The following is a 27,988-nucleotide window of genomic DNA, read 5'->3' as shown; positions in this document are numbered from 1 at the left end:
CAGCTCCAAGTCAAGTTTCTGCTGATGCATAAGGTTGCGCTTTCTCAGCTACCGAATTACTTAACACTTTTTGATTAAAAAAAAAAATAACAGTACGTGTTTCCTAAACATTTACTAATTCCTCTTCTATTGCCCTGTATTCATCCCAGAAGAGGAAACTGGGCCGGGGTGCATGCAGTGATTTGTCTGAGGAGTAGACCACCTTTACTCAGCGCCTGGCTGTGTCTGATTTAAAGTGACAACCCAGCAACAGGCACCGTTTTGTAGAACATGAGGCTGTGACACTGCACGATACCAGAATTCAATATTAAAAAGCATTCTGTTTCTGAAAGAATCTCACTTATTCTTGGTAATTAAACTTGACCTTAAGAAATTATATATTACAGAGTCATCTTAAGAAGTGTATGCTAGAGCAGAATCCCGTTTCTTGTAACCTCAGAGCCTTGTAACATGGCAAGTAGGAAGTAAAATGTTTTAAACATTCTTGTAGGCCAGAGTTTCCGTATTTAGGCGGCTGTCTCCTGACAAAGCCTAGCTCTAGTTCCTTGTAACAAAAACTGAACTCATCAGCCTGCAAGTACTTCCACTAAGTGAAGTTCATGCACGTTAAAGGTCTCTGGCAGCCGCCTGAAACGTGTTTTGTAATTGCCACTGAACTCCGATAGTTTGTTTCCAGATGGTGCCCTTCCTTCAACCTGCACACAATCTCTCCTTGTTCCCAGCTATTCAACCTCCTGCTGATCCCACTACCCCCACCCTATTTAAGGCTACAGAGAGGAAATCCTAAGGAGGAGATTTTCCCCCTAGTCTCCAGCAATTTTGTTGGTGACGTAATATGTGGGCTGAACTTCAGTCCACTGAGAAAGAGGGAATCACTATTCAAGGGTACTGTATATACAATCTGTGTCAGCTGCAGCTGGTTACCGCATTTCTCCATGTGGCAGACAGAGCAAAGCCACAATGCTTTCTCCGCTGGATTAAGGACAGCCCACAGACCAGAACTTCTACTATACGACTTAAAATTACATAGGTGGCTTGTCAAACTCAATTGATTAGTACTGTAAAAAGAAAAAGAAGCCCCTTATTACAGCTTGGATTCAACGGTCCAAAACAAAAATGCAGTTGCCATTAAAGTCACAGATGAACAAACTTCTAAACTGATTTTTTAAATCAAGAATAAGGGCAGCAAGTCTCTGGATTCGTTTTACCAACAGACACAAAAAGGTATTTTAATATTTCTTTTATTTTGTTTGAAAATACTTTGTGTATCAAAATGCATATTTTGTATTTGTAGTTGAAATTTTAAAATCTGTTACTAAACAAAGAACTTAAGAAAATACTATAACTTAGCTCATCTGAAAGAGGTTTTGTTTTGCAACTTCATATAAAAACTGGTCATTAAGTACTTTATGATGTTTAATTCATTATTTCAAGTTGAATTTAATGCTACTTCGTATATATTGCTATAGAGTGATACATACATGCTGGGTTTTGGAAAACAAATGCTTTACTGACACAAGAAAGGAATCTTAACAAGTAACAGATTAAATGTAGAAGGTTCATAGCACAGTGATCAAAAACAACAGGATACAAAATAAAGCAGAGCGTAAACGCAGTTAGTTTCTTTCCCACAAACAAAACTAAGCAGATATAAAAGTCACTGAAAGGCTTTGTCACAAAAGCCCAATTATATTATAATCAAATATTAAGCAGAAACTTGTGCAGATGAGTTAAGTCTATGGTATTTCTTGCTATAACTCAAAATGTTAAAGCTTTTCAGGCTTACATGTAACAACAACTTAATTGGGTAACAGAAATTATAATTGCTAAAACTAGAATTACTTAAGGAAAGCAAAGTTATTGATATAAAAACACTAAATCTTCTTACAGGTTAAGATTATGTAAGCAATCAGCATTAACAGTAGAAAACATGGACCTAGAAGTCACATTACTTCAGTAGATGGTTAAAAGGTTAAAAACAAGTAATATTCTTAGAAATAATTTTGATAAAATATTAAAGGGAACCCTTTATGGATGGTTATCTAGAAGCTTGGTAACTATATTATGAAAATTATTAAAAGCAAAATTACTAGTTACCAATATTAAATTTTAACACCCGAGACACTGTGGAAGCCTCTGGGCCTTGAAGTTTTAACTGTAAGAATATTCAACAAGCCAGTAACGGTAAACTAATATTAAATTCATTTCCATGTCCTTTCCTTAAAGGTTCAAAACTCTAAAAATAGGAGTTTCTCTCTCTGTTAAGCACATGTTCGTAAGAAGCTCTGATGACATAATTCCCATGCAATGCTGGGTCTGAAGCACTGTCATCTCTTTTTTGTTGTTGCTTGCTGTGCAAAGTGCCGCCCTCATTAAGCTTCAGTTCTTACTGATGCCTCAGGCAAGCACTTACTCCGATAATCAAATCACACACACCACTATTTATCCCTTTCTTAAATAAATCCAAGGGATGAGATTATTCTCCAGTCTCTTCCCAATCTAGAAGTCTTTATCTAACACACATCCTCAAGGCCACACATTCATCCCCATTGTCTCCCGGTGCTTTCAGCACATCCCGCGGCCAATTAAAAGCCTCTCTGAGTACAGCATCTGCAAGGAACTGAATCCTGACTTCTAATTCTTTTAATAGCTGGTAATGTAGCAGCCATGAAGAGAAATACTACTAACAAAATTAACAAAATGCACAGAAGATTTTTTTTCCCCTCAAAACAACCAAGCAAAGACACAGTCTTTAACTTCAGTATACCAGAACAAATTTACAACATTCTCTTGGGACTAAGGAAAATTTTAGCATATACAGAAAGGTTTTATGAGGTAACATAGTTTATGGTGTTTCACTTTTAAAACTGAACATATGTGGGAAAATATTAAATAAGAGAACGTTTTGAACAGCAAATGTATTTTTAAAACCAGTTCTTTACGCATGACGTAGTCAGTCTACCATTTAACAAATGTGCCTCCTTGCTCTGCTTCAAGTGACTCCTAAGTCATTGCTTTTAAAAGGATAAGGCAATTATACTTATTTTAAAAAAGTTAATCTTCAGTTGACTCATTTACATACTAATGTAAAATAAATTTTACGACTTAATCATACAGGAACCTCAGGTAACCACAATGACCCAAGGCAGAACACACACAAGAACATTTTGACTTTTTTGGTTGGGGGGTGTTCTTAACTGAGAACACTGATGAAAAATCTTGCATAACACATCTTACTTGTCATAGGAAAATCTTTGGTACTAAGACAATATATTAATACAATCAGTATGATTCATAGATTTTACTTTGTTTTAAAGTTTCATGACACACTCTGGTTTTTCCTTGTTTTGGTAGCTTATTTCATGGTAGAAATTATTTAAGTAAACTAATTTTATGATCTAAGGGTTTCCATTCTACTATTAAAACGAAACCAGATTTTAGTACAAGTTAAATATACAGGAGAAATGATATACACTTATGTAACCAGGAGGCTGATGGCTTTTATTTTATTCCTCCTAGTTTATTTTTTAATAAGCTATACCTAAGTTCCATGAATCTGGAAATAGAACATAGTATCTTTTATTAGTTTTTGGTACAGGTAACTTTTGCATAGTAAAAGTCTTTTTAAAACAAAACACGATAGATGATTCCTGAGGTCCTAATTTTCTATTGATGTCACACAGCAAGGTTCAGACACATACAAAGCCGGAAGCAGCCGTGCATGTGTGCTTTGGGCGGCCAGCAGAAAGCCTGACACAAACATGGGATGTTGTTCTGCTCACTCTCCCTATCTTGAGCAAGTCAATAAAGGAAAAGCAACTCCATCTGTTCTGAAAACACCAAAAATAAGGAGACAAAGTTTAAGAAAGTGAAAGTAGCAGCTGAACAGCCTACATCTCAATGATACAACTTTATTTTTTGGAGGGCATCAAAATCACACACTAGATAGATAAATATCAACAGAGAGAATACATATGAAGAGAAAGGAATGGCAGCAGAAAAGTCTGGGATGTAAAAATGTTGGAAATAAATTCTAACAAAAATGTTCCACAAATATGTTTGTATAATTAGGCAGCCAATGAAAAAAGATACAAACCAGGCAAAGCCCATGCAAAACAAGAAACAAACTTGAGATTCTGCTGTAGTTACAACCTAAGATAAAAATTCCAGGTGTGGGAAAGTTATGAGTAGAAAGTCTGGATCCTGTTAGTGTTTTAGCTTCTACAGGACCTCACTGCTTTATAAAATGATGCAACTTCACAGTGCTGTTGTGAATGAACAGTCAACACGTATTATGCACTGCATAAACATAAGGTACTGTCACAGGGTTGCTCACAGAAAAGAGTTTAGAATATGTTGCTATATAATGTAATGTAATGCCAAATTGAAATATCAACTCTGGAGTCTTACACCTTTATTAAAATTCGGGCTCCATCCCTGTGTGACTCTTGATAAGGTCTTTACATTTTGGACACCAATTTCATCTGAATATAGGGATCATAATAGTCTACTTTATGGGGTTGTAGTGGGAAGCAAATGACTTGATACATGCATAAGACCTAAAACATTGTCTGGCACTGAATAAGCACCCAGTAAAAATGAAGTCTTGTTACTACTGTGTTGTTGTGAACAATCAAAAATGACTTTGGTCCTGACTTCTCAAATTAAGAAACAAATGCATAGGTGGGAAACTGGGTAGAAAAGGTCTCTTAAGGTATTCACCGCCAACTCCAAAAACAGCAGATAGGAATCCTGTTTATTAGTGCGGGAAGCTAGGCTGTAATACAGAAGCTTGCAAACGAACATGATGAAATAAACACACTTTACCTTTCTACTACACTTTACAGTAACTAACAAGAAAAGAAGTGTTAGCTCTTGGAACCAGTTCTAGTGTTTCATCTGAAGAAACTGTACTATAAAGAACAAACATTTCTCGTCTGCCACAGCAAAAATGAAGTATTTCCAGCACACATTTTGGCACATGTGTCACTGCTATAGCGACATACTGACTGAAGACCTGGCTCTCACAGTGCTGAGGACCGGGTCTTCAACAAGAACACAGGTCCAAAGAGTCTCTAAGGCATATTCCAACTCTAACATTCATACAGCTTCTTTCCTTGGTAATGCTTGTAGAAAATCACAATACAGAGCAGCAGAACCGCTGATAACAGAATGAACCTATCAATCATCCATGAATTTAGAGCATATACAAGATGACAGTTCAGGAAACACCATTACCCACAATAAGTCAGCCACCAATCCAAAAAGGAGAGACTACAAAAACAAAAACAAACATATGATGCTAAAATTATCTTGTTTTAGATATGTCTAAAATGCTTGACAAATTAAAAAAGCAGGTTGGCTAACTGGCTGAATGTTACTCCATTATCTGAATTAATGACTATAGGAGGGGTAACTGTTGTACCCTATGAAAAAGTCAGTTTTGCACATTAGATTCTGCTGCATTCATATACAATAAGCAGTAGTCCACTGGATAACATACAAATCGATCTTAGGAGAACAGTGTAGTCTAGACTTTTGGAAGTTAACCGGATATCAAAGTTAATTAAAAGTCCTTTGAGTGAACAATTTAACTCCTCTTGTCTGTAGTAAGAGAAGAAGGTCTCGGACAAAAGATTGAAAACATTTAAGGCATGGTCAAGGCTAAAAAAGTCTGAGATGGACACCTTTGGAAGATCTAAGAGGAATAAAAGAAGAAACAAAGAAAGGGTTAGAACTTAGATAGGAAGGTACCACATGAACAATTAAAAATGGTTCTGCAACTTTGAGTATGGGTTACTAACACAATTGTTGAGCTGTAAATATTTTTAAGTTAATTTGCGCAGTTAAATTCCATTTTAACAAGAGTCAATGTGGGAAAAAAGTTTGCAACACTGAAATTTTTTTAAGCTCCCCCTCCCAGAAGCCTGTTACTCATTACAACAGATCAATTTCATTGAAACAGCATGGTAGAAATCTAAAATGCTAAGTTGTTTGGTAATCTTTACACTGGTGAGGCTAAGAATGTTTTAATTAGTGCCTAACAAACACTGTGTACCATCTTCCCAATCTTAAGAGGCAGTGAATTTTTTTAAAGGTAAGGAAGGAGTTAGGGTTTCAAAAGCCCCAATAGGCCCTAGCAGTGTACCTCTGTCTTCAGTGGGCAGTGACCAAACTCAGCCCTATGAACTTGGGAAGACACAGGGTTACAATAAAGTGGTGTTGGAAGGGTTGTTTGTTCAACTCTATCTTTAAGCAAATGTTAAAGCATTCTAACTTCATATCAAATTTAAGAAATTAATAAGCTACTTCTCAGCTAATTTATTAACACTAATAATAATACTCCGTTTCCTCCTTTTTGTATATCACTGACTTTAAATATAGATTAATATGAATTCTTTTCACTTTTCCCCCTTCGCTGATTTGTTTTCAAAAGACGTCATTGTACAACTTCATTTCAAAATGAAGGCTTTTATCTGGACCGCAGGTGTGTTAATTTTCCTGCTGATTGGCACTGGACACTGTAGAGGAGGACAGTTCAAAATAAAGAAAATGACCCAGAGGAGATACCCTCGTGCCACAGACGGCAAAGAGGAGGTGAAGAAATGTTCATACACGTTCCTGGTGCCCGAACAAAAAATAACAGGGCCGATCTGTGTCAACACCAAAGGGCAGGATGCGGGCGCCATGAAAGACATGGTCACCAGGATGGACCTTGAAAACCTGAAGGACGTGCTCTCCAGGCAGAAGCGGGAGATAGACGTCCTGCAGCTGGTGGTGGACGTGGACGGCAACATCGTCAATGAGGTGAAGCTGCTCAGGAAAGAGAGCCGCAACATGAACTCCCGCGTCACTCAGCTCTACATGCAGCTGCTGCACGAGATCATCCGCAAGAGGGATAACTCACTCGAGCTTTCCCAGCTGGAAAACAAAGTCCTCAATGTCACCACCGAAATGCTCAAGATGGCAACCAGGTACAGAGAACTAGAGGTGAAATACGCTTCTCTGACTGATCTTGTCAATAACCAGTCTGTGATGATCACTGTGCTGGAAGAACAGTGCTTGAGAATATTTTCCCGACAAGACACCCATGTGTCTCCCCCTCTTGTCCAGGTGGTGCCACAACATATCCCTAACAGCCATCAGTACACCCCTGGTCTGCTGGGAGGCAATGAGATACAGAGGGACCCAGGGTATCCCAGAGATTTAATGCCACCACCTGACCTGGCGACTTCTCCCACCAAAAGCCCTTTCAAGATGCCACCTGTAACATTCATCAATGAAGGTGAGTTACTTTACTGTTACTAAACAACGCTCATTATAAATGCTTATTCATCTTGATATTATGATGCATGTACATTACAATTTCTACTTTTTTTATGAACATCATCAAGAGTAAAACTTAAATACATATCTTCTTCCAGCTCAAAGGTTCTAGGCATTCTAAAACTTCGTGTCTTCTGTGAAAGAACAGTCTTCTATCCAAATGCGTACAGTCCAGATTCTTATGGAGATGATCCATCCCTCACATACGGAGCCTTGCTAGCGCCTCACGGCAATGCACAATCCTCTCATTTACTGCCTGCTGCTCTCACCACTGCCCTCTTAAAAAGGAGCGCTGAGATTCTGCTCTCCCTGTCTGCAAGCCTGCAATTACATCTCTTTTCCTCCACTCTCAGCAGATAACTCATCTACAACCGTAGGAGGACAAAGTCTAATCAGGTCTGGGTTCTTTGTTCTTTCCTATCCTGGAGGAAACAGCATCTATACAAAACCCATGCCCTCCTGTCCTCCAGTCTCATGATGAGAAGCTATCTCTCCTAGTACTCAAGGCTAAACTAATGATTTGCATCTTGTACCCATATTAGTTTTATTACAAGACCTCCTTCCTCTATTTCTTAATTTCATTCCTTCCTCTTTTCACTATTAGTTGTTTATCTAGTTGCTCAGAAAACAAACAGTTCATCTTTGTTGCATTAGTAAAATTGCTGCTTACTCTGCTTACTTTCTGAATGAGTATTGTAGAACTGTTTTATACTTGCATTCCTTTTCTAAGCCATTCTCTCACATCCTTTAGCATCAAAGGGGAAATCCACATGTTCAAAAGTAAAAAGAGAGTAAACCTCAATCCATTCACTTACTGAAAAGGCAGGACATAAAACTGTGAAACAATTTTAAATGACAACAAAACCACAAAGCCTGGAAAGGAAGAAATCAGAGTGGTTGTGTCTCTCTGCAGCAGTGACACTGCTGCTTTCCTGTTTCCAGATTACCATACTCCTGCTCTTCCTACATCTCCAAGTCTTTCACTGCCATCTTTTTTGTTTAAAAGATTTATTTATTTATTTGAGAGGCAGAGTTACGGAGAGGAAGGGACAGAGAGAAAGGTCTTCCATCCCCTGGTTCACTCCCCAGATGGCTGCAATGGCTGGAGCTGAGCTGATCTGAAGCCAGGAGCGAGGAGCTTCCTCCTGATCTCCCACAGGGGTGCAGGGGCCTAAGCAGTTGGGCCTTCCTCCCCTGCTTCCCAGGCCATAGCAGAGAGCTGTATCAGAAGAGCAGCAATCAGAATTCGAAATGGTGCCCACGCTGCCGCACCACAGGAGGAAGCTTAGTGCACCAGGCCAAAGTGCAGGCCCCAGCATACTTTTTCTTTTCTGCCTTAAGGCTTTCTTAAAATGTCCTATTTAGAGGCTGCACAGAACATCAAGGCTTCACATATCACTACTGTTTAGATGACTCCTGAATGGAGCTCCCCCTCCAGAGTCTAACCAAAGCTAAAATGTTCTACCATCACCTCACATACTGCTGCTTCCTCTATTGAAATGTCATTTTTAGCTTATCTGTCAACTTAGCAGATTTCAAAGCTTAAAAATACTGTTAACAATTATGCCTCTCCAGATTTAAACATACATACTTCTAAATGTCTCTTGTCCCAGTCAATGACTATTTTCTGAACATGTTTTCTACATTAAATTATACTGAAGTTATTTACTTATCTGTCTCTGCTAGTCTGAATGCTTCTATAAGGTAAAGTACTGTCTTTCCATTATTCTCTCTCAGCACTGAGCCAGGATCAAGTGTGGCATACTGTGTGCACAGGATATTTCAGGCGCTTGAACAGTGAATGGATGAAGTAGTAACTAAGCTGTAACACAATCCTTTTCCCAAATCAGCATTCTCCTTTTAGAAATAAGAAAATTATCATTATAAAAGTAACACATAATTTACTGAAGAAAGTTTAGAAAATCCCAATGAACTGCTCCAAGAAGCCTCATGGGACATCCAAAAGATCAGAAGTACACTTTGGTAATAAAACTTACACGTCTCCTTTTCTAGCATAAACAATCCATATTCTTGTAGTTTAAAACTTTTTTTTCCTTCTTTTATTTTTCCATAATTGTATTTCTAGGACAAACTTCTGCAAGTAAAACTGAAGGATCAAATAGTTTTTGGTTTCTCTATTTTGACGTATGTCACCATCCACTTCTGAATTAGCTCAGCTCATTTCTGATATTTCCCACCTGGCCCATACAGTCGGCAGAATTCCACCTGTCTCTTTCCAGTCTCCCTCATTTCTGATCGGAGCCAGATTACCCATGGCAGCAACTAGAAGACAGAGACTCCCTGGGTTACCAGCTGTGAGGCTCAGGGTGGGATGGGTAGAGCTCTGTGTTAGCTTCCTCATCTTGGAAATGGGAATAAAAATAGCCTCACAGAGTAGAATGCCCGAAGAGTGCTTACAACAATGTCCAGCTCTCCTAAGTTAGCTCTTTTTTTTTTCCTTGAAAAAAATATGTATGTTTTTAAAGTCAAAGTTACAGAGAGAGACAGACACAGAGATCCTACATCTGCTGGTTCACAAAAGCCAGGAGTCAGGGGCTTCTTCCAGGTCGCCCACAAGCAGTCTTCCACTGCTCTCCCAGGCCATTAGCAGGGATCAGAAGTGGAGCAGCCAGGACTCGAACTGGCACCCTATATATAGAATGCAGGCATCACAGGTGGCGGCTTTACCCTCTATGCCACAATGCAGTTCCCAAATGTTAGCTCTTTCTAAGAGCTACACAACAGCCTGCCAACTGGTCTCTTTCTCCATCAAAAATATATTCTGGATTCCAAAAGACCTGTCTTCCTAATCTACCCGCACACTGCATTTCTCATTAGTCCCCCACTGGAAACAAACTCCAATTTGCCTAGGATGGCTAAGAATAGCGTCCTCTTCTAAAGAATCAAAGCTTCTTCTCTTGCTAGCTTTCCTTGCATGCGTTTCCCTCACAAAACCCCTCTACTCCAATAAAAAGAATCCACTCATTTTCTCCTAAACATTTTTCATCTTTCTGACTATTCAAACTATAAGGCTCAGATTAAAAAAAAAAAAAAAAGCAACTCCTCCTTGAAGCTACGTTGATGACCCCATGGGTCTGAAGTGACTGCTCCTCCCCTCTGTCCCATTCATGCACTCTACATGTGCTCACAGCACATGTGCATGGCTGCCAACTGTATTACCAGCTTCTTCCTGGTACATGGATACTGTGTCTCATCTGCAGTTGCTACATAAATGTTAGCTGATTTGCTAACATCTGTATAGAGCTTCTTAAGGTTGTCATTCCAAAGACCTTTATGAAATTACTTTAATGCATTTTACTGGATTAGTTGATTTTGCACTGCTCTAATGAACAGAGGTCAGAGCATGACTGAATTCCATAAAAGATGCTCAATGTTAATATCCCTCAAGCCCTTTGATTTCCAAAGGGAAGCTATGCATGAAATGACCCAGTGGGTACAAACAGAAAAACTATATATTTATTCTTGAGATTTGTTTAAAAATTCTATACAGGTTTTATGTAAGCTTTTAATGTATATATTTTATCAGCACAGTGGTTTGTATACATAATTTACAAATAAATATAATTGAGATGTGTGGTTTTTTGTGGCAAACTCACAAGGTATACAACTCTGAGTATGGAGATGACTGCCAAGGAGTATTCTACACGGGCCTTGAATCTTAAGTGAATGCTATCACCAATTCCAGCAGAAATGACTACTCACGTGATTACACACTGACAAACTAAGAAACTGCTTACACAAATGGCACATATCAATTCTAAGTTATGTTATATACTGAGCTTTACCACAAGAAAAATCTGCTGTCACTCAATTAAATCCTGTGTCAGAATTCAGCATGTCAGAAATACCTCGAAACATATTTTGCTTTAATGACACCATGGTGTATATAGCTCCAATAAACCAACACAAATTAAGGAGATAACCATTTTCTTTTATTCATCATTTCTTTAGGTAAACATCAACTTTTTACTTACTTTACTCCATGAATGTTGGTCACCTAAATTCAAGGCATGATTAGCTACACCATAAGAACCATTACACTAACAATACCCTCATGCACGTGTAAAAGAGCACAGAATTTAGAAAACTTGTATCCACCATACCTCTGCTACATGACCTTGAGTAAGTCATTTTGCCTGTTTCTATTTTCTCATTTGCACAATCAGAGTCCTGGCTAGACTGGCTGATTCTGATATCCCCTTCCAGTATCAATAGCTGCTGACTCTTACCAAATATAAATTACTATAAGCAACAATAAACAGGCTTGGTATTTATTTTATGTGCCAAATCATTTACTTAAACTGTTTTTATTTCTCTCTGGAAAAGATGTTCAAAGCTATCTGAGCACCTGTACAAAAGCCTAGATGGTGAGGTCTGCTGAGCTTGCGGATGTTTCTGGAACCAGGAAATCCCTGCCACTGCACTCTGCATGCTGGTACCTCTAGAAGCATAATGTGAAAGTGCATGCAATCTGCATTACTTAACAAGATGTTCAGCTAGTCATCAGGTCTCCCACGTGGTTACAAGGGCCCAAGGACTTGGGCCATCTTCCACTGCTTTCCTAGGCCATAGCAGGGAGCTGGATTGGAAGTGGCGCATCCAGGACTTGAATCGGCGCTCATACGGGATGCCAGCACTGCAGGCGGTGGCTTTACTGGCTATGCAATAGCACTGGCCCTGATCAAACAGTTTCGATTTCAAAGCATTTGATATTTCGAGTTTTCAGATTAGGGATGCTCAATCAGCAAAGTCTATGTAAAAATTCCAAAATCCCAAACACCCGAAAACCTGAAACACTTTTGTCCCAAGCATTTTGGGTAAAGGGTACATTAAAGGGTATTCAACCTGTACCCTGTCAACCTTTAACACCTTGATGTTCCTAAATATTTTATAGCACTTCAAGTAGCCTAGTGAAAATCCAACTCCTAAATGTAAACTTTGAATGTAAATTGTAAACACCGAAACTGACAACTCAGTCTAGCTCAAGAGCTCTAAGTATCATCTCTAGCCATTTACAGCTCAGACATACAACACCTCCAGCTCCTTCCCATACCTCAGCACGTTAGCTACGTGTGGCCTTGAAGACTCCCTCCCCCTTCCCCACACCCTAGCATTTTTTTTTTAACTTATCTTCAAAACAGCTCAGATATAGGTAGACTCCCATCTCCTTCCCCCAAAACATCAGTGAGCTAATTTTTAGACATGGTTACCACATGCCCTGCAGAACTCTATCAAAGTACTTGTTATAGGTAGTTAGAAGTGGTAACAAAGAAGTACTCTATCTCCCACTTGACTCTAGTTGCTTCTCTGTCCCTTGAGAATTATACAGTCTCTAGCCTATGCTAAATGCAAAAAGAAAAAAAATTCTTTTTCTATTTATTTGACAGGTAGAGTTCTAGACAGTGAGAGAGACAGAGAAAGGTCTTCCATCTGTTGGTTCACTCCCCAAATAGCTGCGCCAATCTGAAGTCAGGAGCCAGGTGCTTCTCCTAGTCTCCCATGCGGGTGCAGGGGCCCAAGCACTTGGGCCATCCTCCACTGCCCTCCCAGGCCACAGCAGAGAGCTGGACTGGAAGAGAAACAACTGGGACAAGAACCCGGTGCCCATGGGATGCTGGCGCCACAGGTGGAGGATTAACCAAGTAAGCCACAGCGCTGGCCCAAAAAAATATATTTCTTGAAAGAAAATGTAGAAATGAAGAAATTCTGGAATTCATGCCTACCAGGAATCATTTAGTTCAACAAATACTTGAGAGCTCAGGACAAAGTCCATGCCTATGAATAAACAAATATCTTAGCATGCAACATACAAAATAAACCGCATGGACCTGGGAGTCATATTGCATTTCTCCCTGTATCTACTTCCCATGTATGAAATTAAAATTCTGCAAATTTCATTCTATTTAACATACAGCCTCTCTACCGTTCTCTAACTTGACTATAATGCTTGTTTCTGTAATGTGACGCAGCTCATAGGTGATCAGTTAAAAAAATAATAGGAGAATACTATCAGTAAAACAAAGAGATCATATCAGTTTCCATGGGATTTTCCCCCAAGAATATTAATGTTTTGTGCCATAGGTAAAGGCAGCTAAATAGCTATTATTTCTTAGTGTTATTTGCAGATTGTTGGTGATTTCAGGAATACACTATTTCTCGGGAGTAAAAGGACTATTCATCTTTAATCATCCATATTGAATTCATTAATTACATATGCACCCATTTTGTAAATGAGCTGCAAGATCAGGAATGAAGGAGAAAAGATGATGGTTACATTAGTTACTGTGTTAGGGCTCTGCATACTTTGACCAAGTTGAGTCTATGCCAGGAATACATGGTTGATTAATACTGAAAATACAATCAATGTTATTCACCATATAAATAAAACAAAAAACCCTTTCTCATCTCAGTAGATATATAAAAGGTCTTTGGAAAGAAAATCCAAAATCCATTTATGATGGGAAAAAACCCTTGCCACAAAGCAGGAATAGGAAGAATGAAAAATTTAAAGTATCTTTATGCTGGCTATCTTCAATCCCTTTATAATGAAGGCAAAAATGGGTATCTCAAAAAAGAAATTAAAACAAACCAAACTGAAAACTTTGCAACAAAAAACTGCAATCCCTAAAATAATATAGTCTACAAGAGACAACATAAATCTACTGTTTCTCAACTTTTTTTTTTCTAGTAATCTATACTGCTATGGACATTTTATCATAGCTTTAAAAAACCTGAAAGTGAAATACCAATGTAATAAAAATCTAGACTAGAGAAACTGATCTTCATTTTCGTGTGTGCTTTTAATTTCCTTGTATTTAAAATGAGAGCAATGAATTGACTCATTTATTTAACAAAACCTATTGCTAACTAAGAGTTAAAACAGGGATGACATGAATTTAGAAGAAAAACAAAAATGGTCTGTCTTCCAGGAGCGATCTAGATGGGAGAGATCATAGTCTCTAAGAACTCCTTCTAATGGTGGAAACATGTAACTATTTAATGAGATTAATTCTATTCCAATAAGGATGCAGTATTTATTTGGTACAGTATAGGTAATACATTTCTTGAAATGTCACAATCCTATTATTTTTATAGTACAGAAGTTCTTCTAAGAATTTGACTAAACTATCCATTATCATAAATTTCTAAAAATTATGTATATTAGAATTTTTTAATGTCTAAGAAAATGTAAAATTTGACAAAATGTTTATACTTTTGTTCTAATAAATCTTTATGGTAATTCTTTTTTATGAATTGCTTACTGTTTTTTGCATGTTTATAAAAAAAGGCTCAAAACACAGAAGGGTCATGAAGAATGTTCAGTTAAATTAGAAACGTCCTTCTCTAAATCCCAAAATGTATACATCTCAAGTTCAAGACTCAAACACCCTACAAATGATATTTTACAAGATACTCTGTCACTTAAAAAAGTCTGAATAACTTTCTGGTGGATTAAAAATAGTTAATACCTAAAACCATGAAACAGCACAAGGGCAAATGCACCCTAGCATTCCAGAGTACGGACTCTGGGGTCGGAAAGAAATGGCTGGAGTTTAAGGGTTTACCACTTTCCCAGATACATGACCTCAGTCGACTGTTCCACCTCGGAACACCTATCAGCTATCACAGGGTCACAGGGTCATTACACAGAGTAAGAAAACCAGCACTGGGCATATAAATTTAGATCAATATTCCAGAAACGCACTCTCACGGGCTGTTAGTAAGTGCTCCACGGGGGGAAATGTAGACTGTAAAAGTCTGGCCGACTCCAGCTCCTTTATCTCAGGAATTCTCAGTCTTTAGTATGTGAATGTACGTTGTGGGTTTCAAAAAGGGAAACACAACATTCAATATTTCTAAAATGTCTGTGATCTTAGTACTCCATTTTCTTTCTTTTTTAAGTTTAATTAATTTGAAAGGCAGAGTGACAGGGAGAGACCAAGATTTTTCATTTGCTGGTTCACTCCCCAAATGCCCACACAGCGAGAGCTGGGATAGGCCAAAGCCAGGACCTTCATCTGGGTCTTCCATGTGGGTGCCAGAAACCCAAAGACTTGGGCCATCATCTTCTGCCTCCCAGACTGGCACATTATCAGGATGCTGGATCAGAAGTGGGGGCAGGACTTGATCCCGGGTGCTCCAAGATGGGATGTGGACATCCCAAGCAACAACTTAACCCACTGTGCTACAATGCTTGCCTTGATACCCCATATTCATCAAGTATTTCAAGGGACCAGTGTACTTCACTGAAATCCATTTTTAGAAATTGTAAACTGGGGACTATGAAGAGCTGTGAAAGTGTAGCTATACCTCTGACTCAGCAGATCAATTCCCCAGCTTCTATGTATGTCCATGAGAAGAAACCAAACCAGTAAGAATGAAGATACTTTGTGTGATTTTTAGAATAGCAAAAATCAGATGAAACGTAAAGACTTACGGAAATGTTTGTTAAAATAAAACCGAATCCAATTTCTATGTGGTTTAGGATTACAGTAATATAAAAAGGCATGTGTATGAACAAAGACAAGAACAGTACAAAACAAATTAACGTCTGGAGAGTGGGACTGAAGTCACCCTTCTATTTAGTTAAACTTTCATAATACTGTGTATATAACACATAAAAAGTAGTAACTGTGAAGACAAAGGTAAGAACCTTGATTACAATTATTTTCACATGTGTCTGTACATATTAAATTTCTACATACTACATTGCAGGACCATTCAAAGATTGCCAGCAAGCCAAAGAAGCCGGGCACTCAATCAGTGGGATTTACCTGATCAAACCTGAAAACAGCAATGGACCAATGCAGTTATGGTGTGAAAACAGTCTGGACCCTGGGGGTTGGACCGTTATTCAGAAAAGAAAAGATGGCTCTGTCAACTTTTTCAGAAACTGGGAAAATTATAAGGTAAATCAGTGATTCAGACCTGGAGGAGGTGGAACAAAGATCTTAGAATCGTGGTCATTCTATCTGATAAACAAGATAGTGAACAAATTAAGGTTTTTCATTATCTGCACCTGTCAAAAAGATGATTCCTCCTTGTCTGAAAAGTCCAAATTAAAATGTAAAAAAGAAATTGAAGGCTTATTTTTAAATGTTCACTTTCTGTCTGGATTATTTACATAAGAGGTCTTTAAAAAACTCATGGAAAATGTATATTATGAAAAAAACTATGCATGGATTTAAAACTGCTTTTGCAACAAAATAAACTTGGGGCTGGCACTGCAGTCAACTGGGTTAAGCTGCTGCTTGTGATGCAAGTATCCACTATGGAAGGGCTGCTTCAAGACCCAGCTGCTCCACTTCTCATTCAAGTTCCTACTAGCATGCAAAGGAGGTTAGTAGATCATGGCCCACGTGCATGGACCTGTCACGCATGTGGGAGACCTGGATAGAGCTCCTGGCTCCTGGCTTTGGCTGGCCCAGCACTGGCTGTTGTGGCCATATGGGGAGTGAAATAGTACACAGACCTCTTTCTTTCTTGCTCTGCCTTTCAAATAAAGCACATAAAACTCCTTATCTTTAATCCCCTTCCCATGAACTTTCTGAAAAAACCCCACATATATAACTTAATACTCTGTGAAGTATTTTTCTAAGAAGACAACTGCTTTTTTGTTTATGATTACACTTGTACGATCAAATGTATTTAAGTAAAAGTGTGAAGTACAGAATTTCAAAAAAATTGAAAACCCCCTTTTCTTGGACTAATTACCTCTGATAATCAAGCCACCATGTTCTATGACACAAGCACTGGTGCTACAGTTACATATTTGACCAGAATCTTGTGATACCAATTCTGGAAAGGTAGACAACTGGTCTTTGTTAACAAGTGTGATGGTCATGCTTCTGAGTAATACACACACACACCACACACACACCCCTGCAGTTCAAGGATGGCAAATAGGAAATATGTTTTCTAGATGCTTAATTGCACTTTCAAAACTACAAAGTAACATGATTGCTCACTCTTATGTGAAATTCTACTGGTAGTTACAAATGGAAATTCATATATCCATGTCAGAAGTTGTACAGATTTCTAAACATGTAAGTAGCACAAATGAGAGAGTGAAAAATTCTCTAACACTACCTTCTTGAGGATGTACTTGGAGTTTTAAGCTCAGGTTTACTAAATCTATTTTGCTGCACATTTGCAATGTCAAATGCTTACTAAAGTATGACAGCAGTTAACTGATTCTTTTTTCCAAACAGTAATTTACAATTTTTGAAAAGAACTTTGAAGATTTTTATCTTATATTTACTGATTTTACCTAAAGAATTTATTCTAAAACACATGCTATTATTTTTTATTGAACAATCTTAATAATTTTAGATATCCTTTTTTGTTTAATTATGGTAGAGACAGTATCATACTTTTAGAAAAAAAATTTTGGGTATTTGGGGAGTATTAACAAGATTAAGAACCCTTTTTTTTTTTTTTAAAGACTGAGTAGTTCAGTAATGCTTTTTGTAGCTAGGAATAAATTTTGCCCTCTTCTGCTTTTATCTTACTTGCTTTCATATTTATCTGACAGATTAAGAGAAAGCAAAGCAAAACAAAGTGACTATGCAGGGCTTACGAAAGTCAGGTGATCAATTCAAATGGAAGTTTACATTATCACGTAAATGGACAGTATCTTTAAGCTATCAAACATTTAAAACTTACCTATGAAAACATTAACTATCCCTATACTTATGCACTTTTGTTTCTTTGTTTATTAAACAGAAAGGGTTTGGAAACATTGATGGAGAATATTGGCTTGGATTGGAAAATATCTACATGCTTAGCAATCAAGATAATTATAAATTGTTAATTGAACTGGAAGACTGGAGTGATAAAAAAGTCTACGCAGAATACAGCAGCTTCCGTCTGGAGCCTGAAAGTGAATACTACAGGCTACGGCTGGGCACGTACCAGGGAAACGCAGGGGATTCTTTGATGTGGCATAACGGAAAACAATTCACCACACTGGACAGAGATAAAGATGTGTATACAGGTGGGTAAGAAGAAGTGTCCATCCTTTGTGGTGGACAACAGGGCCTAGGGTGGGTGCTATTTTCATCTGGATTGGCTCCTGCGACAAGACAGCATTTAAGTCAGGGCTGGCAGGGAACAGAGGAAGCAAACCTTCTGACTACACAACGTAAGCACCAGAATGGCAAAATGACTTGCATCAGATGGGAAATTCATGTCGTTGTTTTTTTTTTTTTAAACCAATTCAACAACTTTTTTTTGTACCTTTTAAAAAAAATCTTATTATTTGAAAGGCAGAGAGAGAGACAGAGAGAGGGAGAGACAGAGAGAGATCTTCCATCCACTGGTTCACTAGTCAAATGGTCACAATAGTTAGGAGCCTGTGTCTCCTGTGTGGGTGCAGGGGCCCAAGGACTTGGGCCACACTTCACTGCCTTCCCATGTGCATTAGCAGGGAGTGGGATCAAAAGCCAGGACTCAACCAGAACCCATATGGAGTGCCAGTGTCACAGGTGGCAGCTTAACTCACTGTACCACAATGCCAAAACCATATTATTACTTTTCTAACATATGTTTTTGGCCTTGATAAAGAGATACGCTCCCTGAAAATTAATTTATTCTTCTCTTAAGTTATATCTTGGCAAGCAGCATACAGGTTACTATTTTACACTCGTAAAAGCTGGAGAAAATAAAGACATGATCATAATTTATGCATTATTTGCAGAAACTCATTTGATTGCTGCTAGTGCTATTTTATAGCAGTTTTGGCTTTTTTTTTTTTTTTAAAGATTTTATGTATTTCTTTGAAAGGCAGAGATACAGAAAAAGAAGTGGGTTCGGGGGGAGAGGGAGAGAAAGATAGAGATCTATTATCTGCTTGTTCACTCTGCAAATGGCCAGGGCTGGACCAGGTTGAATCCAGGAGCCAGGAGCTTCTTCCAGGTCTCCCATGTGGGTGCTCCTTTCCCAGGTGCATTAGGAGGGAGCTGGGTAGGAAGTGGAACAGCCGGGAACTGAACTGGTGCCACAGGTGGAGGCTTAATCTTCTATGTCACAGCGCCAGCCCCCATGGCTACTTATTTCCAGAATGAATTTTTCTCAAATTTTTTCTTTATTAGTACCCTGTCATCTGTCTTTCCCAATCTTTCCTTCTGTGTCTCTGACACAAACTTCTTGCATTTTATTTATGAAAATTAAACCCACCCCCCTTTTTGAAAAGGAAAAAAAAAAAAAAAGATGAATTCAGCAACTGAAGAGCAAAATCTGATCTTTCACCAGTTGATGAGATGGCTATAGAATGAAAACACAAACCCACTAGAAAAAAGTAACTGAAATCAGTTAGAAAGGTTAAAAAAAAAAGTTCCAAAGAGAGAATAAGCTTTTGATGTTTTTTAGAGTATCATATTTAAGAGAAACTTTTCCTTTGACATCTCTATTTTTTTTTTCCTTCAAAGGAAACTGTGCTCACTTTCACAAAGGAGGCTGGTGGTACAACACCTGTGCACATTCTAACCTAAACGGAGTATGGTACCGAGGAGGCCATTACAGAAGCAAGCACCAAGACGGAATATTCTGGGCTGAATACAGAGGCGGGTCATACTCCTTGAGAGCAGTACAGATGATGATCAAACCTATTGACTGAAGAGGGACAGTCTTTCAGGTTAAATGGCATAGAACTTTGTATTTTTCTGTTCCTAGAAATGTAAATGTCACATGTATATTACTTTGCACATTTATTTCTACAGTTTCCAAAATGAATTTTACAATTCTACAAAAGGAATCTGAGAATGTAGTTCCATCTTGCTTCAACATACCACAGAATACTATTTGTATCCATATCCTAGTTGAAAAAAAATTACATTGCCTGGGTATAGACAACATTTATTTTCTAAAATGTACATATTTGCCACATGTAAAACAAATCTTAGCTTTATTTTAAGTCAAAAATGAATATATGTCTAAGATACTTAACAATTTATTTAAAAACTATGAAACTGCTCTGATTTCCAACAAAAAACAATTTTTAAGATTTCAGTCAAGTAAGCCATTTTATTTATATAAAGACAGGAAATTAGAGAGAAATCTCTAGTTTTGCCAACAGAAAATACATTTTCCACTGAATAAAGATTATTTCAAGTCAAATTTGTGCCTTTTACATCTAATGATTAAAACCTGAGTTCTTGTATATCTGAAGTCTAATTATAAACTGCTTATTAATGCCTTTTTTTCTAACTTACCAATCTTTACCATTAAAAAAATGTGTGTGCTAGGTCAGAGAGCCTGGCTAGCTTTATAAGTGTTAGTGCTCAACTATAGGTGGGACCAAAACTACTTCAAGAAATTGTTGGATGTTTTCCCAGTACTGACGGATCAGCAGCTTCACAGCAGAATCCACAACGGCTTGAACAGTCCGAATATAATTCTATTTCACAGTGTTTGGTTTGGTACTAATGCTTAGTGTCACTTCATCTTTAACTCACCTTTGCAATCAACAACTTTATTAGTCATCTTCTAGAAGAACTTCCTTCCAGAAATATACCCACTGCTTAGAGCTGACTCCCTTAATTCATTTGTAAAGCTAAACTTTTGAAGAACTCTCACAAAACTTTTGGTTCTACCAAAAGGAAAATTCAATCAGAATTAAAAATGTGTCAAAACTATCCATAGGAATGGTTTAATCTGAAGATAATCATTTGAACTCAAGGCTATTAACCTGACCACATCTCAAAATAAAACTTACAGTCAAAGGAGAGACCATCCAGATCTTACAGTGGTGTCATTCTTTGTTTTATGTACTGTCATCTCAAAATGGCTCTGAGCTCCCTCTCAAGTCTGCTCTGAGCTCTCTGGGAGGAGTCAGGCCTCTAACTGCTGTAACAAACCTTGACTGAATGAAACCTCACCAGAGTGTCTCATCTGTTGACACAGCTACAGCTTTTCACCTCTAACTGCTGTAACAAACCTTGACTGAATGAAACCTCACCAGAGTGTCTCATCTGTTGACACAGCTACAGCTTTTCACCTACACACATCAAACTATATCCCAGAAAAGTGTTGCAGAACTTACCGCGGAAGAATATTATTGCAACTGGAATGATGCAGAAGTCAACATACAAACCAGAAAACTAGACTGAATGTTCTATGCCTTAGGCAACGGGTTTACAGAGCAGACGAACTGCCCTGCAGTTAGTTCCTAGAGAGCTTAAGAATAACTTGGGCAACTATGCTTCTTGAGAGGATCCAAGAGGCAGCACTGAATGATGATCAGCGCAGGCTCCAGGGTCAGCACTGCTCAGGTCTGCGGCTCAGCTCTACCATTTGTGGGCTGTGTTCCCTTGGGCAATGCATACACTCCCATCTCAGTTTTCGTTTTCTATAAAATGGGGATAACATTTATACCCAGCTCATGTGTTATTGTGATGAGTGAGGTAGTAAATGCAAAACACTAAGATTTATGCCTGATGCACTCATAAATACTCAGTATTCTGTAGCTACAATATTGTTACTCCTCTTCTACATACTTTCTGAGTATCAATGGTACCTTGCACAGAGTAGGCAGTCAATAAATACACTTAAACAACAGTATCCATGTTTTCAAGTATGAAATTGCACTGATCCATGATCGTCACATGAAAACCTAACAGAGATATAGTCAGTTGGCGTTAAGAGGTAGAAGCATAAAATATTCAAAAGAAAACTTAAGGCAAGAATAGCCACAGTAGACATTTCAGCCGAAAGAGAGTCTTGTGAGAAGAGGTTTGGTCACTCGTGTGGTAGGGAAGGCTCATGAGCTACCTAGTCTGCAGGCTACCTTGAAATAAAGACATAGCTCCAAGACTGAACTTGAGCAGAGTGATCGATGGATTCTTTATGACTGCTTATTGTTTGTATATGCAGTGAAGTTTAGGCCTGGGCCCTATTCTGCACTGAATGGCAGGCCTAGGACACTATGGCTCTCTGAAGCAAAATTCTTCAAACTGGAGATTTTGAATAATGTCAAGGTTAGATGCCATTTTGAAATTTAGTAGGTATCTACGAACAAGGTTATTATCTTCAGGCTCCAAGTCTGTGAGGATAAAGATCAATCTTCAGTCTCATGTTCACTTAACTCTTAGCCACGAAATGAGAGGGTAAATTCTTTTACCATTCTATTTCTTAGGATTCACACTGGTAAAAAATACAATAAACCTTCAAAAATTTCTGCAATCAAGAAAGTGTTTTAAATTACTAATAAATCTGTACTATTATTTATAGGCAGTATATTTAAAATAATCTTAACAATAAGCTAAATAATATACTCTACTAGTTTTGGTCTTCTATTTTAGTGTCTGTTAAAGAGAACCAAGTAAGAAAAAAAAGACTGAACTCACGATACAATTACTTCCCCCTGAAAAAAGTCATCCAAAAATAGGCTTTTTAATTTTGTCAGTAGGGTTAAACAGTTATCAAGTTGCAATTCTTTAATGAGTACAGAAAGGCTGATGAACTCACAATTTTTACCTAAAAACAGATTCCCCAAATTTTAATATATAAAACTTTGTATAAACTTTCAATGAAATAGTTATAATGCATTTCTCCATAGTAATTCAACTTAACCTTGCTTGCCTCAGTTTCTTTACCTGTAAAATATAGCACCTACCAATAACATTACTATTATGTATTAGATACTTTATATAAAACATAATATCAATAATGATAAATGCTTAATAAGTGCTATTAAAATTATTTTCTGGTTCAGGTTTGCTCAAAAATTACCAAATAAATTATAGAAATATTAACAGAAACATCAGTAGCAAAGCAACTGCTGAAATAAGGGGGAATATGATTTTGCTTATAACTAGCACACAGACATGTACACTCACTATTCTTATTTGTTAAAATCATATAAGTTCTGAAAAGAAAACTATGCATATGGAGATGAAATTAATGCAACTTCCATCTCAACTCTTTTATATCAAAAGTCTATGGTCTACAGTGAGCTTCAGAGTATACAAAAAAAAGAACATTGGAGCAATTTTAAATATGTAAAAAAGAACGAGAGTAAAAAAGGATATAAATGATGTAATGGAAAACGGGGATGTAATTTTGGCTAAAGAAAAACCTAGGGCTAGCTGCCATTTGGTTAGCATTCATTTTCAGGATCCAAAAGAAGTTGACTAAACATACTTTATTGTTATTTTAGAATAAAATATATAACAGCACATATCAGAAGAAAAGGGTAAAGCAATCCATATAGTGTATACTATTTACAAACCAAACCAAAACAAGGAAGACAGAATAAAATTCCTAAAATATTCAAAGTCAGTGACAATTTTATCATTACTCATTTTTGAGATCAGTGTCAGAGCCTTTTATATATTTAATCAGGTAAAATTATATTAAAGAGGAAGAAAAATATCCCATTAATTCCCACAGAGCTGTAGAAAGCCTTGGGCATTACTGAAACTGTCCGAACAGAAATGTGAATTAAAATTACTGCTTTTGAAAATATTTGTACATAGCTTAGAAGAAGTTTCCAAAGTTATGTAAACCTAAAGAACTGTATTCTACTGAGAGACAAGTATTTAACATTTCAGTACAGGTAAAGACTGCTGAAAATTATTATTAAAGGATCAAATAAAACCTGAAGAGCCTTCTAAGTGAGTATGCTTTGAAAATTCACTAATGGCGATGAGAACAATGCAAGGTGCAAGGCAATGAATGGGTGCCCGTTCCACAGCACAGGAGAGAGAACAGTATTCATGACGAGTGATAGTAACCTGCACCTCTGCTACTAGAGATGTATAAAGGCAGACACCATGTCCACGTCATCACCTGCTATATATACCTGCCCCAAGCATGGAGCTAAGAAACACTGCTTACTCGCGGAGGTAACAAAGAAAACTGGAGATGCAGCAGAAGTTGTTGATCCATGCAAATCTGTCATAAAAATAAGCTTACTGTATGTCAACAGAAATTAAAACAAATTAAATTAATGGAACAATGGGAAGAGCCAGAAAGGGGTCATTTAATTGGCTGAGCCACTAACTATTAAGTGCCTACCTCTGTTCTATATGTTGTTAAGAATAAATCCTTGAACCAAGACAAATACGGGCTTATACTCTGTCTGGAGGTGGGGGCAGCTTAATGAAAGTATTATAATGGAAATGAAACAGGATGTTTTCTGAAAGTGGTGGGCAAGGGGAACCATATCACATAGGTTATACATTATTATTTCATATTATATTATCATACACATCATTACATGACAGCCTTTTCTTTTCACACAAAAAAAATCCTACCATGAAAACCTGACATTAAATTGGAGAGTAAATGGTGAAGGAGAAAAAGCTCTCTCTCTGAGAGTGAGAAGACATATTTAGATACATCAACTCAGTGTACTCATGCCTTACTGAATGGCTGGAGACTTCAGAAAAACCTGGCTAACGTTCTGCTCCTACCTAATAGGAAGCAATACATAGTGCTGCAGCAATTTACTTATTTTCATAGCTTTTTAAAAATATGCATTCTTTCCAAAGAGCATCCTGAGCTGGCTAAGCTTCTGCACTTCTCATCACACGACTAAAGTAGGCTTAGAAAATGCACATGAAAGAGTATTTCTGTTTCATACAACTGAATATTTTGGTACAACCATCTAGCTTTCTCTTTGCAGCAAAGCATAACTCCCCATGCCGAATTCCTCAGCAAGCCCCTGAAGATCATTCTCCAATGACAAGAACAAATGAGTGTTGTTCATGATTTTCAGATTTAAAGCAGTAATTCATATAAAGTAATTTTTTCCTTGAGATCTGCCAAACTATCCTGCTGTAGACAAATAGTATCCTTGTTCTAAGAAATCTTCACTGTATTATCCAAGCTGACTAATTTTTACCTTGAATGCAAACCAACATAAGGTATTTTTTCAAAGGATATGAGTTGAGAGCCAAGAAAACATCTTCTACTTCTTACAGTTTAACCCACATTAAATCACAGATAAACTTAACAGTCTCAAAATAGGACTTCTGTTGACACAGAAACCTCTACCCCCTTTGCAAAATTTCACAAGGAATGGTTGGTTTCGACCACCATTTTTAGTGGGAAGTTGCTAAGAGTTTGAACCACATCTCTTATGATAAGAAAACAGATGACTAGCTTTCTCTACCCTCCAACTTCTGCAGATGACATATTCTTTCCTAAGAACTCCTGCAGTCAAAATGGATAAAGGGTGTATTATGCAAATTCTTTACATCTCAAGAGTAACAGTTAAAAACAGTTACCAACATGTGTAAGAAATGTTATCTTACACATCTTCAGGGTAAGTTCACTCTGATCAAATGTACAGCATCTCATAAATGCTGAAGCTTTTGGCACCTGTACTAAATGGGAAAGGATTCTGAAATCAAGACAAGTTAAATTTAAAAATTACAACCTAATTAATTTAAATTAGAATAAACTATGAAAAATTTAACTCTGCTAGGATATATATTGTTAAATCTTGGGGCCGGCGCTGTGGCATAGTGAGTAAAGCCACCACCTGCAGTGCCGGCACCCCATATGGGCACCAGTTTGAGTCCCGGCTGCTCCACTTCTGATCCAGCTCTCTGCTATGGCCTGGGAAAGCAGGAGAAGATGGCTCAAGTGCTTTGGTCCCTGCACCCACATGGGAGACCCAGAAGAAGCTTCTGGCTCTCAACTTCTGATTGCTGCAGCTCCGGCCATTGTGGACAACTGGAGTGTGAACCAGTGGATGGATGACCTCTCTCTCTCTCTGCCTCTCCTTCTCTCTCTTTAACTAAATAAATAAATTTTTAAACTGTTAAATCTTTCTTCAACATACTTCAGTACAAAAGATAACGAATTAAAAAAAAAGAACCACCTGTCCATCATGCAGTCAGAAAGTTGTATAAGAGATTTGCTTCACATTTTCTTAGGAAAAGCATGTGTGTTTTTGGAGATTGAATACATTTAACCTCAAGATTTGCTATAGAACAAAACTGTTACTACTTTAAAAGGACAATTTTCATGCCAGAGATTACCAAAACCAAGTCATAATAACTTATATGACAGATGTTTCATTTTCTTTTTTCAAATCTAACAAATGTTTATGCCAAGCAGTGTGCAGTGATCACACACACACACACACACACATATATATATATATACAAGCTCCTTCAATGAAAGTATAGGGGTGAACTCTACGAAGCCTATCAACATGTAAAATTATGTAGACGCTAAAGTCTATGTTCTCCATTTTCATGTCTTATGTTCTTTGTCATTTTTTCCCCTTTTAGTTTCTAACTTAGATTATCCTCAGACACATTCATCTCACTTTACCGGAGAATACAGTTCAGAGAGAAGGAAGAGGGGAAGTGTGGTGAAACCCCAGGTTTGGAGGTTGGTGCAGCAGTGAAGTTACACTAATGTGGTCCTTGCAGACTACAGCTAGGAGGTAAGACAGGGAGCAGGTCTGGAGGAAGGGGGAAAGATAATGAATCCATTTCTGCACACGTTCAATTGGAGTTACCTGGATATTCAATCAATCAGTACTCTAGCAGCTAAAACGTGATGAGGCTCCCACATGACAAGACAGCTAAACATACAGTTCTATTCTAGATCTGGGAGTGAATGAGACCACCTCAAATGACTGTAAGAAGTAAGAAAAGAAGTGGACTGAGACCTTTACTAAAAGATAAAGGCAAACAAAGAGCAGCCAATAAACAAAGTCCAGAAGACAAAGCACAACTCCTCTGTAGTCAACAAAGGCTGATGCTCTCCAGGGCTGAACCCATGTCTCAACTGCCTTGGCCCTTTTTGTCCTTTAGTCACTGGTACAGAAAAGGTAGCACAGTGGAGTTTCCTAAACCAATAACGGGCTTTTCAGTTACTCTCAGAAACAGCGATTCCGAAATGCAGACTGAGTAGTTACATAAAGGCTGAGTCTAGCTCCCTGTTCCTACGCGGTAGGGGGGAGTGATATTTAGAAAGAAGCAAGCTTTATCATTTGCTTACTCTCTACATAGGATCAAATCAATTTATTTTAATACATGTTAGTTATATATCAGAGTTTTTCTATATATTTAATTTATATACAAATTAAAAAGAACAGTTTGAGACTTCTAACACCTAATAAAACATTTGTATTTTGATGCAAATGGTTTTATGAAGTTATTGGTTAAATATTTCTTGGAATTTAGAAGCACTGTAAGACGCACAGCACAGAAGTAAATTCTTATCCAATAATATTTAAAACACAGAGCTGAGTCAGCACTAAGTTGAATTTCTAAAGCAAAACAACTCACTTCATCCAAGTCAACAATAATGCCAACATTCATTGAGATTACTCTTCAGAATTCACACTAAAATATCTGCCAATTATCTAAGAATCTTGATCAATTTTTTAGTTATTTTAAATAAACTTCATTATTAACTTTTATTCTTCAAAAGCATTGATAACATGTATTATTTTAATATTACCATATGGCCCATCCTTTAGAAAACTTAACAGTCTGAGAAAATCTTAAGAACAAAAGGCTAACTTCACATGAAAATACATTCCAGATAAAAAGTAACAACTTCCTTTATTCAGTATTTCCAACTTAGCATCTTGCAGGAATTTACATAAAGGATATATTCACTTAAAAATATACTGAATTGCACACTACTAGAAACAACGAGCGCACAGTGCCGT

At 37.5% G+C, this 27,988-nt stretch overlaps 2 protein-coding genes and 1 long non-coding RNA gene across 16 annotated transcripts in view; 1 reads left to right on the top strand and 2 right to left on the bottom strand.

Annotated features, from left to right (window-relative positions):
* RALGPS2 (Ral GEF with PH domain and SH3 binding motif 2) overlaps window positions 1-27,988 on the bottom strand; it is a 189,397-nt gene that overhangs the window by 46,415 nt on the left and 114,994 nt on the right. The gene's annotated exons all lie outside the window — the stretch shown is intronic.
* Window positions 210-20,463, top strand: ANGPTL1 (angiopoietin like 1). Its single transcript, XM_002715003.5, has 5 exons — window positions 210-1,224; window positions 6,437-7,285; window positions 16,063-16,256; window positions 18,073-18,343; window positions 19,776-20,463. Exons 2-5 carry the CDS (start codon window positions 6,463-6,465, stop codon window positions 19,961-19,963), a joined length of 1,476 nt encoding a protein of 491 aa, XP_002715049.1. The 5' UTR covers window positions 210-1,224; window positions 6,437-6,462; the 3' UTR covers window positions 19,964-20,463.
* Window positions 19,866-27,986, bottom strand: LOC138850469 (uncharacterized). The gene is made up of 2 exons (XR_011390258.1): window positions 21,344-27,986; window positions 19,866-21,263 (listed from the first exon to the last, which is right to left on the bottom strand). It is a non-coding gene; the product is annotated as an uncharacterized lncRNA (long non-coding RNA).

This window comes from Oryctolagus cuniculus, chromosome 7 (assembly GCF_964237555.1).
Source record: "Oryctolagus cuniculus chromosome 7, mOryCun1.1, whole genome shotgun sequence".
NCBI classification, from domain to species: Eukaryota; Metazoa; Chordata; class Mammalia; order Lagomorpha; family Leporidae; genus Oryctolagus; species Oryctolagus cuniculus.
This window is presented reverse-complemented; position numbering and strand designations above follow the sequence as displayed.